Below are 19,849 nucleotides of genomic sequence, written 5' to 3'. Positions count from 1 at the left end.
TACAGGAGGGAAGTTACATGCACTTTAAGCTGGTACATGGAGACGGTGGGGTACCCGTTAGGGAACATTAATTGACCATAAAATGTATATTTCCTCATTCCCTCCTTGTTCCCTACGGACCCTTCATGATATATCGATCCTCATGAATCGATCAGTCTGTTCTTGTAACATCATTTGTTCTTCTTTCTTTCTTTCACGTTTTAAGAGAAAACTGGAATGTTCAATGCACGATGTGGCACACAGTCCACAAATCGCTGGCCCACACTGTAAGCACAGGCAGCAACTGAATACTATGACAAGGGCAATGCCCAGGAAGGATAGGATCTTCCATCCCCAAGCGGTTAACGTTGTCCAGAACCAACCGGACCAAGTCCAGGTGCCTGGATTCTGATGTATCTGATTTGCAATTTTATGAAGACGTGTAATAGCTTGGTATACCGTTGGCGCGTTTTCTGGAATGAAAACACAGCAACTTGACCCGATGACCTTACAAGCTCCGCCTCTATCTGCCAAGATGACGTCAATAACAAGACGATTCTGAAGAACAACAACCCGCATGGCGGACTGCTCCTCTGTTAAGTTACCTAGGGCGGAGGCAGTTTCATTCACTACTGCTTCAAGTGTTCTAGTTAATCTGCGTATTAGTTTACTATTTTGGACGGGGCCTGTGAAGAAAAAGAATCCTTTATTAAAATCTGTATATTGCTCCCATGCCGTTTCAGTGTAGTCGACAATCGGGAGATCTCTTCGGAGCCTATTCTTTACTAGATTTGTATTTCTGTGATAACCGGGAGGAGCTAGAAAAACAGGGGGCAGAAGGAATGCAATATAACAGGTACCATCCCAATCTGGAGGCAAGCGTATGTATGCGGTATGGCCACAAACAAAGTAGGAATGACGGGTAGCTCTAAAGGAAGATTTACCTTGATCACTGAATTCGACCACAGTAGTACATTTGCTATGACCTAAGTGTACTGAACCTTTCTTACTGACACATCAATCACCAGTGACTGGTAATACTGACATAGCGGGGAGAACTGGTGCAGCTTCGGATTCAACAGTAAGAATCATAAGGTTAATTGTGTAATTACCTAATCCATATACTTCATTTTCTAGATCAGTTCCTATTCTAGTGGGGAGTCCCTTCTTGTCAGGGTAACAGACATTAAGCAGAACTAAGTTCAAGTTTCCCCAAACCCAGCTCCCTTTGAAAACAGCGACATCAGGATCTAAGGAATTAATTATTCTAAACCAGGCACCACAGGAGCCATTGTGAGTGAACGGGTACGGAAAGAGGGGCAGAACTCCCTTGTATTTCTGGTAGGGAGGGAGTCGGCCACATATCCAGCAGTTGGTAGCGTTGTTGGTCTGATGGGAGTGATGTAACATACTAATGAATGTGTTGTTGCGCAGCGCGAGTCTGTAAGAAAGTTCGTGGGGAGGTAATTCACTAAAAGAATGTTCAGCCGAAACATTGTAAGCAGATTGTTCACGCTTGAAAATAGGGTAGTATATGGGAAGCAATATACTAGCAACAATAATCAGAAGACTTAGAAAAAACATAATCAATAATGTCACTATACAGTGACTACGGAGTGATTTGCAATATGTACGTTTCTTGAGTTGTCAACTGAATGAGTGGTTTAGCTAGAAATGCATATTGAGGAATCCATTGTCTGCAGTACGAGGTGAGGCCTATAAAGGCCCGCACTTCCTTTTGTGTCTGGGGTTGTGACATATTTACAATTAACTGAATGCGATCAGGAGTGAGCTGTCTCCCCACTTTGGACAGCAAGTGACCCAAGTACACAACTTGCTGAACACAGAATTGTAGCTTCGAAGGAGACACCTTGTGTCACTTGTCGGACAGAAAATGTAAAACTGTCAGTGATGCTTGTTCACATTCGGGCTCACTTCGTGCGGTGATCAGCAGATCATCGACGTATTGCAGTAAAGCGGTGTTAACTGGCATTTGAATACAATCTAGTTGTCTTTTCAGGGCTTGACTATAGATGCTGGGGCTTTCTGTGAATCCTTGAGGTGCGCGTGAAAATTTGAAGCTTCGTCCATTTAAACTGAATCCAAAAAGGTATTGGCTCTCTGGGTCAATAGGTACACTAAAGAAGGCGTTCTTGAGATCAATTACAGTAAGGAACGTTGCTTCAGAATCAATAGCAGTCAATAGGGAAGAGATGTCGGGGACCACAGGGTACTGTGGTACAATGCATTTATTCAGTTCTCGTAAATCAATCACCAGCCGATATACTGGTGGTGCATTGGGATCAGTACGTTTAAGAATCGGAATGATAGGGGAATTACAGATATTGGAGTCGGTCTCTACGACCACTCCTTGGGCAATGAGCTCTTCAATTATTTCCAGTAAAGCCACTACAGCATCGGGTGGTAACTTGTATTGTCTGATTCGGGGTAAAACAACTCCTGGCTTGAGTGTAACACGGTATGGTGTAATGTGCATACAGCCTACATCAGTTGGGCCTTGTGCCCACAAGTGATCTGGTACATTTTTCAATCTGACATCAAACTCTCGTAATACATAGTGACCCTTGAAATCTCGCAGAAAGAGTCTAACTCCCTCCGGGGAACAACATATCACAGCTCCTAGAGCCTTCAATGTTTTGATACCTAACAGATTTTCTGGACATGATTTTGTAAGTAACAAGTCTGTAACACGTGATAACGGACCCACAGCCAGGGGGACGGGTTTCGATACCTCATTTACAATAGGTTGTCCTGAAAAACCAAGGGAAACATTCTGTGAGCCTGAGAGGGGTGCCCCTGGGACTTCGTCATGGCTGATTGTTGTGCGGCTTGCCCCTGTGTCAATTAAAAACTTTCTGTCTTTTCCCAATACTTGACTGTGTACATAAGGACCCTCTTGATCTACAGGAATCTCAATAAGAGGCAAGCCAACCTCGCTCTCTAGGCTGTTTCATGTGTATCGTGGATAATCGGGGTAAGCAGATTGGGCATACTGGTACATCTGTTGGGAAACTTGCTGAGTCGCGGCAATGGGCTGTGGCTGTGATACCGCTACTGTCTGTGCTGCATGTGGCGAAGCATGCATAGGCTGTGTATTCTGCATGGGCTGTACATTCTGTGAAGTCTGTTGCTGGGCCTGGTCTTGTCTAGGTGGATGCGGTCTTTCTTTAGTTTTACCTGTTGCTATGTTATGTTTCAGAACTGGACATTCATGTACGTAGTGACCTGGCTGCTTGCAATAGTTGCATGTCCCTTTAACGGGAGCTGCGGCGTGACCTGTCTGGGTCGTACCCTTTCTCTGGCTGTCGGCTGGAACTGATTGGGCCACTAACATTTTCATTTTCGTGTCTTTCATACGTTTCTGTTCATGATCCTGTTCTTCTCTAATTCTGTTCTGATGGTATTGTAACATTTGTAACATCTGTGATGGCGTATTTGCTTGCCATGTACTCTCAACCTTGTATACACGGTTTTTAACTGCCAACAGGGAATTCTCGACTAACTTTGATACGAAAAGGTGCGGGTACGACTCGCTACTTGGTTTAAGACCACTATTAATAATGAAACATTTCTCGAATCTTGAATAGAAGTCACTAGTATCTTCATCTTGCTTCTGTTTACAGGCCGAAATTGCGTCCCAATCTTCCTTTCTAGTTGTCAGTAATCTTGGCAGAACCTGTACTATTAAACCTGGTAATGCTTTAGTTTTCTCCCCAAGGCCTAGCCCTGGGGTACGTTTTTCCTCCTCGTCTTCTATTTCTGCCCATACAATCTTTTTGTCTCCCACCTCCCATTCTTTTTCCTTGAGTTTCTCGTAGATGCCCGTGGGCAGCAGTACCTTTAACATTTTCATGATATCTTCATATGTGTAATCCCCCATCAGTAACATGTCTTTAAGTTCTCTGTGAAAACCTGCAGGGTCTTTATCATGACAGGGTACTAGTTTCTTCATTTCTAACAGTTCTAACTTGGCCAGAGGCGTGTGTACATACACACGTTTCAAGTTATTATCGGTACCCATAACTGGATGTACTTCTCGTAAGGGGTTCTGACTTTCAATGCCATGCAGACGCTCCATATGATACATTTTTCTTTCTGGGGGCGGAGCGGGAACATATTCGGAGCTTAAGAACGTGTTGTATCTGTGCCGTTGTTCTAGAATTATTTGTATTAACTTGGTACTTAGGCCTTTCCATCTATCCATGAGTAGTGCTTCTAATGTATCGTGTAAGGGACCTGGATCAGAATGTTGGTTTCTGTATAACGTGAGGAGGTGCTGAATCATGTATACACCTGCTAATTTCTGCTCGTCTGGGGAAAGGTTCAGAAATGTCTGCGCTACTGTGTCATCATTGTATATGTTCGGATTGTCAGCCCATAATACTGCTGACCGGGCCAGTTCTTGTTCATCCATAGAATTGAGTACATGGTATCCCATTCATTCTCGAAGCCTTTTATCAGTCTCTTGGAACTGATGTTCAGGAGAATTCGGTTTTGTTATGCCAGAGAGAAAAACTCTCTTGCTTTCCGGACGAATGCCTTTCCTAAGGTAAGTTCCCTTACCTACATACGCTATCGTGTCTGTAGTCTTTTCTTGTTCTTCAAGTTCTTCCTCCTCCTCCTCGGAAGCTTTTTCTTTCTCTTTTTCGTGTATTTCTATCACTGCTTTTCTTATTCTCTTATTCTCTTGCAACCCCCTTTATCATGTTTTCCTTCGGATATATTTTGACGCCACTTGTTGAGTCCATCTAATTCCTCCTGTTCTGTCTCAGGCCTGTCTCGTTCTCTTATTAGGCAATTTATAAAAAAGCGTAGTATATATGCTTGAGTGTCAACTTTCTGATGCGCCATGGCCTCCTTAATACTGTCAGGGTCTTCCCCAGTCTGGACAAAATTATATATTCTATCTAGGTGCTCTTTCATTCCTGAGAAAAACAGTAGGTAATCTGTAGCATGTCGTAAGCGTAGTGATGCTATCATCATTCTATCGTCTTTGCCGGGTACTGGATCATATCTGCAAACTGAAAGCGGTTCTTTGAGTATGTCGAGGCGGGGTGATTGGTGTGTAAAAGGGTTCTGCATATCCCTAAGGTGTAATCTGTGTGTTGGTGGCGGGGTCCGGTAACCCCCGGTCGCACCTCCTGAGGCGGAAGCTTGGACATTATCTCTCTGTGGAGTCTGTATCTGTACTTGAACTTGTCTTTTAGTAGGATCAGGTAGAAGCGGTTTTGGTATATCAATTTTAGGTGCGGGAAGTGGTGGAGGTGGAGGAACGATGGGCTGTCGAACGGGGAAACCTGGTTGCGGTAATGGCGGGATATGGTCTGGAGGCGGGTTGCCACCCCCGTCACCGTCAGTAGGCGGGACGCGGACAGGCAGATTGGAGTAAGCGGGTGCTACATCCTCTAGATAGGAATTCAGGAATATGTCTTTAGTGGTCCTGTGAGTTACTTTAGTTGGAACCAATGGTGGCGGCAGATTTTTCGGTATTTCTGAAGTGGCCTCAGGCGAACCCTCGGCCACGAGATACATGCCATTTACGAGATTGTTTCGTGCGCGGTCTATTTGCTCTGATTTTACTCGGATCCCTTCAGTAACTAATTCGTTTTCTTGGGCTTTATCTGATTCTTTAAGTCTGTCTTCTCTACGGAGTGCTTTTTCAGCACGCTTATGTGATTCCTTACGCCAAAATTCTATGGCGTCCTTCTGAGATTGTCTGGCTTTCTTTTTCCACAGTGCTTCTTCTACCTTCATGATGCACTCGGCATCCCATGTTCCGGTAACAGGCCATCTGTGTCTCTCGTCTAGATGCTTAGTATAATCGGCCCATAAATCTAGATACAATATGGCGTCTAAGCCATGCTTGTGGTACATAAAATTTCCAGGAGTGTCCCTAGGGGGGATAGGAATTTCTTCCTCTAGTATCCCTTTCCTAGTTCCTATCTGCTTTAACTTGTTGAAAAACGGCATCTTGTTTACTTAATACTGAATGCTCAATCCTTGCTACTTAATACTGAATACAGCTAGTTACACAAGAACACAATAATGCACATTAAAAACAGTCACACTCATACCACGGCATTAATCACATGAAAGACATTTGAGACATATATGACTACCCCCCTATACTGGATGTACTGCTAAACAGCACAGATACACTGCTAAGAACAGTGCAAGAACTTGAATAACTGATGTACTGCTAAACAGTACAGATACACTGTCTAAAACAGTGCAGACCGAATTTGTGTACCCAAACCAGTCTTGATACGTCCCAGCAATGGTACTCACCGGGAAGCACGGAAACAGAAGGCCTCGGAAAAACTCGACTGGACCGGACTGGACTCGACTCGACTCGACACGTGGATACTTCGGAAACTGGTGGGCCTCTTGACACCTCGGACCTTGCTTCTTTCGGCTAGGCTCTGGTCGGGATCCTCCGCACTCCTCACCGCCTCGTCTGGGTGCTGATCGCAGTCTTCGTCACCTCCGTGGGCCAGAGGGAGATACAGGAAATCCTGCCAGTACGCGTAGTTTCCGTCTAACTGATGGCAGGGGACAGAGCTTGCAACGCACCAACCGGCGCGTGGGGTGGGGGAGGGGTCCCTGTTCGGGCGCCAGAATAATGTGGTAAATATTTGATTTACCGTCCTAATTTCTATGCAGGTAAGTACTTAATCAATAATAACTCAATCGGAAAGAAAGAGGCAGAGTCTGTGGTGTTAGAGTTCTTTGGGGTTTTATTCCTTAAAAAGGAATGGTTCTAGAACTGGATATCATGTTCCTGCAACCACAGGGGTTCAGGAAGGGATAGAGCAATATTTTATTGACAATACATAGCTTATATACTTAAGTTACATTATAGAAACCAATACAGTAGGCGTAACAGCTGAGAGAAACAAGATAACAGCATCCACGTGGTAGTGATACGTAATTAGAAGGCGTGAACTAGGCGTGAACATAGAGGTGTGTGCTAGAAACGTCACAGGTAGGTGTCACAAGTGGGTGGCACAAAGCAGAATCTTGTAATGTCAGCAGAAATCTGAGGCTTGGATGCGCGCGCAGGGTGCAGGGGACTTGACATTTACACTGACGGAAAGAGACAGAAGTCTGGCATGTCAGATCAACTCGTACTTCTATCATATCTGATATCTGATGTTTGGGAACCATATTATCTAAACGGAAAGGTCTCTGGGGCAGAAGCTATTCTATACTGACTGTGAGTGCGTGTATAAGCGCCTAAGTGTCTACATGAGAATGCGAGGGGCATGGGCCTACCATGGTAACAGAGGCTATGAATTACTTGCACGGAGACAGTGAGGCCGGGCCCTTTGCTCTGCAGCTGGGGGGATGTTTACTTAAACTAGTAGGCAGGAATGCATTTTCGAGGAGCGGAACAGATAATTCGAAGGTTGAAGTCAGTCTTGGCAGGCAGCAGGCTGAGCTAAGCGCCATGAGCCGCACAGGGAGTAAGGCAGAGGTCACGGGTACAGAGACAGCCTGGGCTGAGGCTTTCAGAGTCGGACAGCAGAAAAAAGGCTCGATGGCAGAATTCAGGGCCTACTTCGCCAGAGCTGAAAAACGTGTAAAGTACACCATAAAAAGACGTTGGCATAGCATACTTAGGAACGGAGCATTCAACCCATTCAGGGTGGGTCTGAAAGAGGACATGTTAACGTTGGACGCAAATGTATTTGCGTCTTCATAGCTGGTACAGGAGGGAAGTTACATGCACTTTAAGCTGGTACATGGAGACGGTGGGGTACCCGTTAGGGAACATTAATTGACCATAAAATTTATATTTCCTCACGCTCTCCACTAGCAAGAGATACTCATTAACAGACATTCTTCTGTTTGTCCTTATCCTGCTTATCCTGATGATGAACCTACCGTTCTAAAGGATTGAAACGTCATCAACAATAGATACAGACCCAGTTTATATTGGTATTGTTTGTACTTTATGGGCTGTATCTTTGCTAATGTAACTGTGATACACGCATTATACTTCTGAATCACATGTATCACACCTTTGCGTCTGCACTTATCTTCACTTATTTCACTTCATGCTTTCGTATACATCCCATTTTCACTATCTAAATCCGAAAACCCAACTTCCCTCATCCCACCGCCCGTATTCCCAAACTCACTAGAGCATGAAAAACATCGACATCCACCTCCTCACAAATACCCTCTCCAATACTCAAGACACTCCCGCCATTGACCCAGATCTAGCTTCCAATAATTACTCACAATGGCTACATAGAGCCTTCACCACCTTGGCTCCGCCGAAAACCATCTTTACTAATAGAATCAACCGCTTGCAGCAGGACTGTGCATACTGGCGTCTTTATTCCCTACTTGCCGCTCATTTGAATCACTTGCTGACTGGATACTGAGGGCTACGGAGAGACTGTGAATTCCCCGGACTTGCCAGATTTCGAGGAGCAAGAGCGGGAGCCCGGGACTGCGAGGACCAGCATTCCATCAACTACCCACAGCTGGTGCCTCTTCCCGGGCGTGCCCCGCCTCCTCTCACCGCCTCATCACTGCTCGCGGCCCCCGCTCCGCGGGAGCCGCTCGCAGCAGGACTGTGCATACTGGCGTCTTTATTCCCTGCTTGCCGCTCATTTGAATCCCTTGCTGACTGGATACTGAGGGCTACGGAGAGACTGTGAATTCCCCGGACTTGCCAGATTTCGAGGAGCAAGAGCGGGAGCCCGGGACTGCAAGAACCAGCATTCCATCAACTACCCACAGCTGGTGCCTCTTCCCGGGCATGCCACGCCTCCTCTCACCGCCTCATCACTGCTTATGGCCCCCGCTCCGCGGGGGCCGCTCGCAACAGGACTGTGCATACTGGCGTCTTTATTCCCTGCTTGCCGCTCATTTGAATCCCTTGCTGACTGGATACTGAGGGCTACGGAGAGACTGTGAATTCCCCGGACTTGCCAGATTTCGAGGAGCAAGAGCGTGAGCCCGGGACTGCGGGGACCAGCATTCCATCAACTACCCACAGCTGGTGCCTCTTCCCGGGCGAGCCCCGCCTCCTTTTTTGTACTTAATCGGACTCCCATCGCGCAACACGGGACGCGCGCGGGACTCAGCCAGGGGCTAAGCCCGGGAAAAGGGCGGGCCGTTTGAGGCCGTTCGAGAACGGTCGAGACCGGGACCGGGCCACCCCCCCTGGTCTCCTCTCTTCCTCTTACAGACCCTTTTCCTCTTGTGACCAGGTAAAAAGAATATAACCACCTTCGAAGATGTCCACGAGGGAAACAAGGAGCAAAAGCGCGCTGGCAGCTACGGGAGCTGTCTAAGGTACTTTGGACAATTACTTTGTAAAAGCGGGGTCATTATTGATTGCCGAAATCACTATACTAGAGAGACGTATTTCGCAAGAAATAGATTGGGTGAGGAGATCCTCCATGGGCCCCTTGGCCCAGGCCAAGACCCCAGATACTAGACATGACGTCATTAATATTACTGAGTCTAATAATGGGGCAACCAGTGCTAGAGGTAATTCTTCGATTCTAGATTTGTCCAACTCCACCTCTCACATTAGCACGAAGACCTTAGTGACCTTGGTGATCCGAGTCTGTTAAATCTGCCAATGGCCCAACCACACCCTATCCCACCACCCCCTCTTGAAAGCTCTCCCGATGCGGATAACACCAACGGTAGAGATAGCAACATGCTACAGGGGGCAAGGGAGGGAGCTATCCCCAAACGAAAAAAAGGGGCCAAAAAAAAGGGGAAAGGAAGGCAAAAACTCAGAAACTCAATCTTACCTCGGAGGTTGATACCCCCGGATTGAGCATAACGGGTATTTTGCCTATTGATAGAGTGGAAGCTTTACCTACCTATTGAGATCCCATTTGCAGAGACCACAGAACACGCTAATATGAACCCCTTTGAGACCGCAGATGAAGATATCACTCTTGCCGATATAGGAACTCTTTTGAGGGCCTTCTTAAGTCCCCTGGAAGCTCGCCTAATTAAGATGGAAGCCAGGCTAGTGATCATTGAGAAATCAACGGTGCAACTAGCCGATAGCTTAAAAGTAGACAATAAAGCTGATAGCAAGGGTGATAGAGGGGGGGCAGAGCTAAAGAATAAGAGGGCTATCCTACCTACCACTAAGGCGCTCAATAGTGCGGCACCCCTGGTTCGACAGGCCAAACCAACCCCCTCCAAAAATACTACCACGCAGCCAAAGGCTAATGCTGCTATCCCCAATCAGCCCTCTGCCCGACCACCACACACATCCCCACCGCAAACGAAGTCCAAGCAGCCAAAGGATAATTCTTCTGCCCCCAACTAGCCTCAGAAAGTAGTAGCACCAACAGATGAGGCACTAGGCAAAGCTAACAAGGCAAGGGTGGTGAATTTGCCGCCGGAGGCGAGCCCGTACACAGTAATTCTAGCAGGGGTCCCGGAGTTAAAAAACACCTTTAAAGAATCCACCGCCTCTCTAAAGAACAAGGTGGTAAGTTGGCTATCTATTTACAGACCACTCCCACAAGGTACAACGAGTGAGGTCCTCATGGTAAGAAGGGTCCCATGGGTGGGTAGTACAAGAAAATCTATCAACGGAGACTGTGTCCTGATTAGTTTTCAGAGATCCTAGGACCGTCACCCACATCTGTGGTTGGTCTCCTGATGACCGGGAGAGCAACATTCAGCCCCTACCCCTTTCTTTCTTCTACCCTCCATTGACACATGTAAGGGAGGAAGAGAGATGGGGTGGCCCCCAGGAGAGGGCGGGTGGGTGGGATGCAAGAGTTAGAGGAGACTTCCACTACCCTAGAACTCAACATCAATCGTATTCCACATCAAACACCGGGGAGGAGGGTTGGGAAACTTGCTACAGGAGGGAGGGGGAGTGATTGGAGAGGTAGAGAGAGAGACTGTTGTTGCCCTAGAGCCCATTACCCTACATACTTCCCGACATCAAATAGGTACTGTCACTTAGATATGGTGGATTGACAGTTCATGTGCGATGGTAGAAAGCAGTACTGTCACCCAAGGGAGGGTAAGGAATCAGACATCACACCACCTAGATCTAGTACTGTTTCGATGGCAGAGATTGGGCAGCCTGCAGTTCCACCGCATAATCTGGAGGATAATCAGACCAATCCTGACCTGCCCCTTCCCATTGTAATGAAACTAGGGGAAGCACTCAGAGACTTGGACATGGACATAAAAACAAGGTCCCAGGGTAGTGAAAATGACAATGCTCGCTCCCCTGCCTCAGCTTTTAACCCAGGTTCACCACCTCTGAAAATAATATCATGGAATGTGGCCGGCCTGGGCAACAAGCTAGAACTAGAGGAATGGATAGCTTTTATTAACTCCAAAGATGTATGCCTGTTTCAAGAAACCTGGGCAAGGGATGAGTACTCTTGCCAGGGCTTCGCAGCATTTTCCATCCCTGCGAAATGGGGGGGTAGGGGCAGCCCCTCTGGAGGCCTCTCAACCTGGGTGGCTACCCACCTGGGATGTCAGGCTACTCGCCTCCCCTTGGCTTCTGAGGACATATTAGCTGTGTTGCTGGAATGGCCAAACTCCATTAGACTAGCCGTAATAAATGTATACTCTAGGCCGGTTAACATAGCACGAGAATCACTCACCATTGAGGTATTGTCAAACTTCCTTAGTGAAATCCCTAAGGGGACTGTATATGTGGTGGGTGGGGACCTAAATTCACATTTTGAGCCCCTTGCAGGCCTCCTGAACGGGTCCTCCTTGGAAGAGGACGCAAGGTGGTCAGTACCCCCTACGGTGTCTCCCCCACCCAGAGCTTGGACCCTCTTCGCCCTACAGATTACCGCTCTGACCCTCAAACATGGTCTCAGAGCGTGTAACGGGCGCATTAAATCTGATATTCCCAGTAAATATACTTAAAACAGAGTAGGCAGGGAGTCAAGACTGGATTATGTTCTAGTTCAATTGTCCTCGTAGTCGCACATTATCGATTTTAGGGTAATAGATAGAATTGACAGCGATCACAACGCCCTCGAATTAGACTACACCCTCCCTGGCAAGGAAGGTAGGGACCAAACTACGAGGGCGATAAACACAGGGCTTTCACTTGAAAATAACAGAAGGAGAATAAGGTGGGAAAAATTAGTTTCAGGCAGAGAGAATCTTCCCAAACTCTATACTAGACTTATTTCGATATTGGAAAAAGTGGGCATTCTAAGTGAGGATCCCAGCACCCTGGAAATCCATAAATTATTGTGTTTGGCACATTAGGAACTCATTAGGACCTTGGCGACAGATCTCTTTTCCAAGGGACATAGTAGCGGTGGTGGATCTTGCCGTAATACATGGTATAATGCCACATGCCGTAAGGCGAAGGGGGATCTCTTGACCTGTATCAAGGAGGGTAAAGGAAGACAGGAGATACAGGCGAAAAGAAGGGAATATAAGAAACTCGTTACCCAGGCCAAGATTGAATGGGACCAAGACAAATGGGAGGATCTTTCAAATTCTTTAGCTATTAGGGACTACCGTAAGTTCTGGCGTATTGTCAATACGGGATCTGAGCACCTAGTATCGGCAATAGAACCGAACATTGCACCTAGGGTATGGCAAGAGCATTTTCAGTCCCTCTATACGGAGGAAACTGGAGCTACATGCTATCCACCCCGAAATAAAACTACCTATTCTAAGGGGGACCCCTTTACAGTTGAGGAGGTACGAGTTGCTATTGCACGCCTGTCGTCAGGCAAGGCTCCAGGGCTGGATGGCCTCCCTGGTGACCTCTTTAAACAAGAGCCTGACGTATGGGCCCCCTATCTATTGACAATATTTAATGCCATCCTAAAAGGCATGGAGGTGCCGAATACTTGGCTGGGCGCAGAGGTAGTTCCAATATTCAAGAAGGGCTCGCCTCTGCTCCCAGCCAACTATAGGCCCATCAGCCTAATAGATGTTTCCCAGAAGCTCTTTGGTAGGCTCATCCTGGATCGTCTCCAGAATTGGCTTGAGGAAACTGCCACTTTGAGTCCTTATCAGGCGGGATTCAGGAGGGGGGTGTCCACAACTGATGAGATATTCCGCCTGAATCGTATTTATTGGAGGACTGCACTAATCGAGGGCGGCAGCTTGTACACGGTTTTCGTGGACTTACGCGCCGCCTTCGATTTGGTGCCAAGATCCAAGCTATGGAGTGTTCTGGCTGATTTAGGTGTTCCGCTAGACATTCTTTCCATTTTGATGAAACTGCACCAGAACAATTTTGCCCGTGTCAGATGTGGTAGAAATGGTAACTTAACTGAAAGATTCCCCGTTGACAGAGGGGTGAGGCAGGGTTGCATGCTTGCACCGACCCTGTTCTGCCTCTTTGTGAACGGGGTAATCACCCATCTGACCGGGATTGATGATATTGACGCCCCCAAATTGAACGGCAGCAGGGTACCCGCAATCATGTTTGCGGATGATACCCTGCTGCTGTCGAAATCCCCCATGGGAATACAAGGTGTACTGGATGGGTTTTTGAAATTTTGCACGGAAAGGGGTCTTGAAATTAATGTCTCTAAAACAAAATATATGATCCTAAACCCTACCCCTTCAACACGTCCTAATCATTTGCTAGGCCCAGCGCGGCTAGAGAGGGTATCCACATTTGAGTACTTGGGAGTAACCCTTAATGAGAACATGACATGGGGGACACAACAGATTAGGGCAAATATGAAACTGGTGCAGACAGCGGGTGGTATTTCCAGGATGGCGAACAAATCAACATATCGTCCACTTGGCCCTGTCACCCAGATCTATAAATCCCAGGCACGGGGGGCAGTTACTTATGGGGGCGAATTGTGGGGCCACACTTCTGTCAAAAACCTAACAAGTACAGAAAACAAATTCATCAGGCAGCTGGTAGTTCTTCCACCAAGTACCCCGTTACTCCCACTGAGATAAGACTTGGGTATTAGGCCAATTGCAGAAGAACTGGGACTTAAACCACTAACTTTCTGGCGACGTTTATGGAGCAGCCAAGAACTTATCAACTACAGAATGAAGCTCCAGGAGTTTTTGACTTTACCAAAAGCCATCAACTTCCCATGGCTTAGATAAATAAAAAGTTCCTGCGAGAGCCTGGACCTACCAAAACTTTGGACTGATCCGGCAAACGCAAGCACCAGGATTCCACGTAAAGCACTGTCAAAAGTTTACTATGATCGAAAGCTGGCCAATATCACGGACACCATGCGTGAGGGATCCCTAACGAACTTATTCATTCAAAGTAAAGACTGCTACTTACTGGAATGGGTTCTGGATGGTATAACCCCTGTGCTTACCAGAAAGTTATTTCTGCAATTGAGATATGGCACACTTCCGCTCAGAACATTCACCAGTTCCTGGTCCTCTCCCCCGACTACTGAGCACTGTCTGTCATGTGCGCACTTTAAAGAAAATTACTTACATGTGGTTTTCTTTTGCAAAGCTTACCAAGGAATTAGGAAACATTGGCTACTCCCCCTTCTTAAAAATCTGGGTTTCAGACAGTTCCTCCCTGCGTACAGAATCCTAAAAACTGATGTCACCCCCAATTGTGTTTGCAGTGGCAAAGTATCTAACAGCAATGTGGTTTATTCATAACCGCCTCTTGAAGACGGACCTGGTCTTTTAAACAACTCAACCCCATTACTGATTTTAAGTTCACTCGGAAGATGAATTGACTGACGTGTAGTAGTCTATTTTTATAATCAATGTTTTATTGACTTGCCAAAATGTTTTTATCTATCACAGGTACAATCCGCCCAACACTCTTCCAAACAGTTGTTTAAGGTAGTAAACAAACTATCCAATCCCCCCGCGGGTCTTAGTATAGACCCCTCTCAAACCCTTTGTAACTCCCTCGCCAACTTCTTCTCAGACAAAGTTACCTCCATCTACTCCAGTTTCACATCTCACGCCATCCCCGAACCCACCAATATCTTCCCCCCCATTAACACCTCCTCCCCCACATTTTCTAACTTTAACCAAGCCTCCCCCGAACAGATTGCAGAACTAATCTCCACCATAACATCAGGATCACCTCTCGATCCCTGCCCACCATCCATTTTAAAACTCATCCCTCAATCCATAACCTCCTCTCTCACCAACATCTGTAACTCAATGTTCAGTACAGGCTGTTATCCCTCAGTTTGGAAAAAAGCTATCATAAAACCCCTGCTTAAAAAAACTACCCTCGACCCTGCAGCCTCTGAAAATTACAGACCCATTGCCTGCCTGCCATTCCCTTTGAACATTTTTGAAAAAATAATGAATAGACAATTATCGGAGTTTATTGATCACAACCACCTACTGGACGACACTCAATTTGGGTTTAGGAGGGGCTACGGAACCTAAACGACTCATCAAGGCAACAGATGAGATCAGGACGATCTTGGATCAAGGCGGAGCGGCAGTCCTCATACTACGGGACTTGTCCGCCGCCTTTAATACGGTCGACCACGCCACTCTTATCGACCGTGTTTCTTACCTTGGCATCAACCACACTGCAAAGACCCTCCTAGCCTCATTCCTTGCTGATTGTACCCATTCAGTAAAAATAGGCAACTTTTACTCCCTAGTGTTCACGCTCCCATGCGGAGTTCCCAAGGATCCTCGCTAAGTCCGACCTTATTTAACATCTACGTGTCGGACTTGGCCAGGATCATAAAAATACATGGGATGAGGCTAACTTCATATGCTGACGACACCGAACTGGTGTTAGCAGTGCACAATGACGGTGAAACAGTGGCGGCAAGATTCCAGGAGGACATGCTGGCCATCAGCTCCTGGATGATGAGCAATTGCTTAAAACTAAATTCCAATAAGACGGAGGTAATGACCTTCGGATCCCTCACCCCAGGCTGGTCCCCCACCTGGTGGCCTAAATGCTAGGTCCCCTCCAGAACCCGTCACTAAAGTCAGAAACCTGGGGATCCTGTTTGATGATAAACTCTTGTTTATTCACCACGCCAATGCAGTTGTCTCTTCCTCCTTCTACACCCTAAAAAAAATAAACAACTCCCTTTCCTCCCACCCTCCGCAGGGAAAACCCTGATGTCCACATTAATACTCTCAAAAATAGACTACTGCAACGCACTCTTGCTGAATGCGCAACAGAAAGTCCTCAATAAGCTACAGTTGGTCTAAAACTGGGCAGCTAGAATCTTAGAAGTCATCCCCAAGTTCCAATCCATCTCACCCACCATCCGCCAACTTCACTGGTTGCCCATCAGAAGCCGGACCAAATTTAAGGCACTATGCATCGCATACAAGGCAATCAATAATACCGGACCACAATTCCTAAAACAATCACTAAGTCTATACAACCCCAACAGACCACTACGATCCTCCTCAGCACTCCAACTACTGGTCCCACACACCAAGAAAGTCTCCTGGGGGAACGGACGTTTCCTAGTCGCCACGGCTAGACTCTGGAACACCCTTCCTCTCCCCATTAAAACTTGCCCCAGACTTATCATATTCAGGAAACAATTAAAGACCTGGCTTTTCAGCCAGTAGTCTCCACTCTCAGCGATTATCCTCTGAATTTCTCCTGAAGCGCCGAGACACCCTAGGGTATTTGCGCGCTATATAAGTTTCCTAAACATAAACATACTTGTTTTTTACTGGCTCGCTATATTTGAAAATGTTATTTTGATTTCATTACATTGGATACTCCATGTTATTCATGCTCCCGTAGGGACCACTGCTTTTCTAACATTACTTACCCCAGTTTTCTGGATATCGAGGTTTCTGTTAAACACTCATCATATTGCGGAATAAAATTATTCCAGTCATCATAGCTGTCCGGTTCAGAATCCATTTCAAATAAATGATATAAAGTCTTGGCCCTGTCAGTGGTAAGGGCAAGGTAGCAAAGTTAGAGGGATTGCCAAGATGTTGTCTGCCAGGCTTAACTTCGGTGGAGGTGTTGGGAGTTTCAGTTCAGAATCTGATAGCACTAAAGTCTATATATGCAGTGCAAATGGAGCCAGTATCCTTGGCATCTGATTGGGTCCGCCATAGGAGATGGTGAAGGGGCAAAGGCAGCACCGGGGTCAGTGCTGAACCTGATGTGGATCCAAGGGGCACAAGACACAACATGGAAGACCTATCCAAAAGGTAATGCAGGGTATCAGAGGAAAACTTGTCAAATTACTTTGAGGGTACCCGTGCACCTCCATCTCTCTGGCAAGTAACATGTAGCACAGTGACAGTCCCTCAGTTTTATTTACAGTTTCAGTTGTTGGCCTTTTTCTGAATGGCAAACTAAAATAATTTCACATAATGTTTTGCAGTGTGAGAAACGGGAATAAAATTAGGTGTTATTAGAGAAAAATTAAAGTCCTTCAATCTATTTTGAAGACCTCACTGCAGCACACAATATCTTACGACGCAGACTCTGCATCCAATCCTGTTTCACACGGGAAGAACAGAGAGAGCTGTGTATATAGTTAAAGATCATACCCTTATTAGAGAACTTTTTAGAATTTAGATTTATTTGGATTCTGACGATTTTTAAAGAAATATTTACATTTGTACAGACATATTTCAACATATGTGTATTTCTAAAAGTACTCCAGGATCCTGTGTAACACAGGGACTATTAAGCGCTCAATACTACTCATGACGGTCTCCTGGAGGACGAATTATTGGTTTTAGCTACATTTTCTATAAAAAATCAACAGAACACAATCCCATGTTCTGTGGTAGAGAGCAGAAAAAATAGAACCGAGGGATAGCGGAGGTCCCCTTAAGGTGACAGTATTTTTTCTCTATTAATCTTTGTTGTCTCTGGGAACATTTCTCTTTAGCTTTTCTCTTTTAAAAGGGGGGTGCAAATTAGTTTTGGCCAGTAATATTGACATATCTTTTAAAAGCCTTTTATAGTTTTGTAATAGGTTTTTAGATATTTTACCAACATACTAACACAGCTCTTTTTAAAACATAAATAATGGACAACTGTTGCCGCTATAAATGCATCTTTATCTGGAACGTATTTAGGTTTATTTTAAAAGTGTTTGAGGATTCCTTGCTGTGCTGAACTAATCTTTTGACAGAGAAACATACGTTACCAACCTCTATGTTGAGTTCTCCAAAACTGGTAAGTTATATAGTTTCATATGTTTTCAAGTATATTCCCCGATGCCAGGATGGGAATCTTTAGTAACAATATAATTCACACTATTTTGCAAAACCTAAACTTATGGATGTTACGAAGTCTGGAGTACTACACCCACAATATTCATATAGAGTATCAAGCAGTAAATAACTTGGGAGGCGGACGGAGGTTACCATCAACTGTGGCCATAATTTGAAGAGGTCCTTCAACACTATCCTGCTTGTGTGACCTTTTCCATCAGTGCCAAGGCAGTAATGACACTTATTTCTGCCAGTGGAACACTCACCAAGAAAAGCTAGTTTAGAAGTGATGCATTAGCCTTCTAATGTGCAATTTCTTTATAACTTATAGTCCATCTAACAATCAAAGCCACTTTGTGAACTTCTTTTGAAAGAGCATTTGCTAGTAACAGTTGGGATTTTAAATGGAAGTTCTTCACTTTGTCAATGTAAAAACTAAGTGTCCTTTTCGCATCCAACGACTTTTTGGGTGCATTTAGTGAATTATTAAAAAACAATGAAAATGGGAAATGGTAGCTTCTGAATATGAATGAAGATCCCATGATGCTGGACATATGTTCATAAAGAGCTCTAGTTGACTCTGTAATGCAGAGGATCTTCCAACTACCACCAGAATACCTGCATCTCATTTGCTCTGTGCTGACTGATTCTACGGGCACATATGGTTGGAAATAGAGCTCCAATTCAGGTGAAAAAAGATGGTGTGCAATGTAGTCCAATCGCTCCACAAACACTGGCCTCTAAGTTTCACCCTTTTCCATGATCCACTAGTGCAGGAGTAAAAGGGTACAAAGGTGAAGTGTAATAGGGCCAAACATGGATCCACTTTTCTCCTCAGCCACGTAACACTGACTTTAATAGCTGTATGCATAGCAGCAATCTATACAGGATAAGCATATGAACAGTTATAACTCTTAACACCAATCAATTAGAAGGTAATAATGACTAGAAACATCCATGCTAATGTACGAAGTTACCTCTTTTTTGGTTTCCTTCTTAGGTTCATAATCACTATCATTGGTATCTTTAGGAATTGGTTCCTCCACATCCTCGTCACTGAATGCAAACACAACAGATTTTAATATGCCATATATGTTCTATCCCAAATTTACAGATATCAAATGTTAACAGCTATTAACTCTTAACGTGAAACATGTCCCCTCAGGAGTGAAATTGCCCTATTAAGCACAAAACTAACAATTTCATCTTAAAATTGCCAACATGCTGGAAACTTCAGTGATGGTGCAATTGCATCTCCCACCATCATTCTTTTGACCTACCTAAAGATCCATGGTGTTGTGAAGTAAAGCTACCATCACCTCACCCACAACATCCGCAACATTAGAAAAGCTTCTAAAACATTTTTTAATCTGGCAGATGATTGTTTCAAATTTCTGCTGAGAATCATTGGAATGTAGGGATTTTAAAAATAAACAATAAAAATAAAATGAAAGGGCACTATATATTTAAAAATGTGACTATATCCTTATGAAGAACAACTCTAGGTTCAAAGCCTGCAGAAACCATGAAAATCCTCAATAGGCACTGGAGAAACCTTATAGATTTTATCAATTTAACAAAATGATAATTAAAAATGTTTTCGAATTTACTTTAGCATTAAATTGTTTGGACAAGGTTTAGTTAGAAGTTTTCCAATACAGTATCCTTTCAAGAATGTCTTTTACACTGTCCATATCTGGAGGAAAAG

At 45.2% G+C, this 19,849-nt stretch overlaps 1 protein-coding gene across 3 annotated transcripts in view; it reads right to left on the bottom strand.

Moving 5' to 3' along the window:
- RCOR3 (REST corepressor 3) overlaps positions 1-19,849 on the bottom strand; it is a 302,941-nt gene that overhangs the window by 180,118 nt on the left and 102,974 nt on the right. For all 3 annotated transcript variants that reach the window (XM_086927837.1, XM_086927839.1, XM_086927838.1), the window contains one exon: positions 19,119-19,197. In XM_086927837.1, coding sequence (XP_086783963.1) covers positions 19,119-19,197 — 79 coding nt within the window. The remainder of the gene's footprint in view (positions 1-19,118; positions 19,198-19,849) is intronic.

The sequence above is a fragment of the Lissotriton vulgaris genome, chromosome 6 (genome assembly GCF_964263255.1).
Source record: "Lissotriton vulgaris chromosome 6, aLisVul1.2, whole genome shotgun sequence".
NCBI lineage: Eukaryota > Metazoa > Chordata > Amphibia > Caudata > Salamandridae > Lissotriton > Lissotriton vulgaris.
This window is presented reverse-complemented; position numbering and strand designations above follow the sequence as displayed.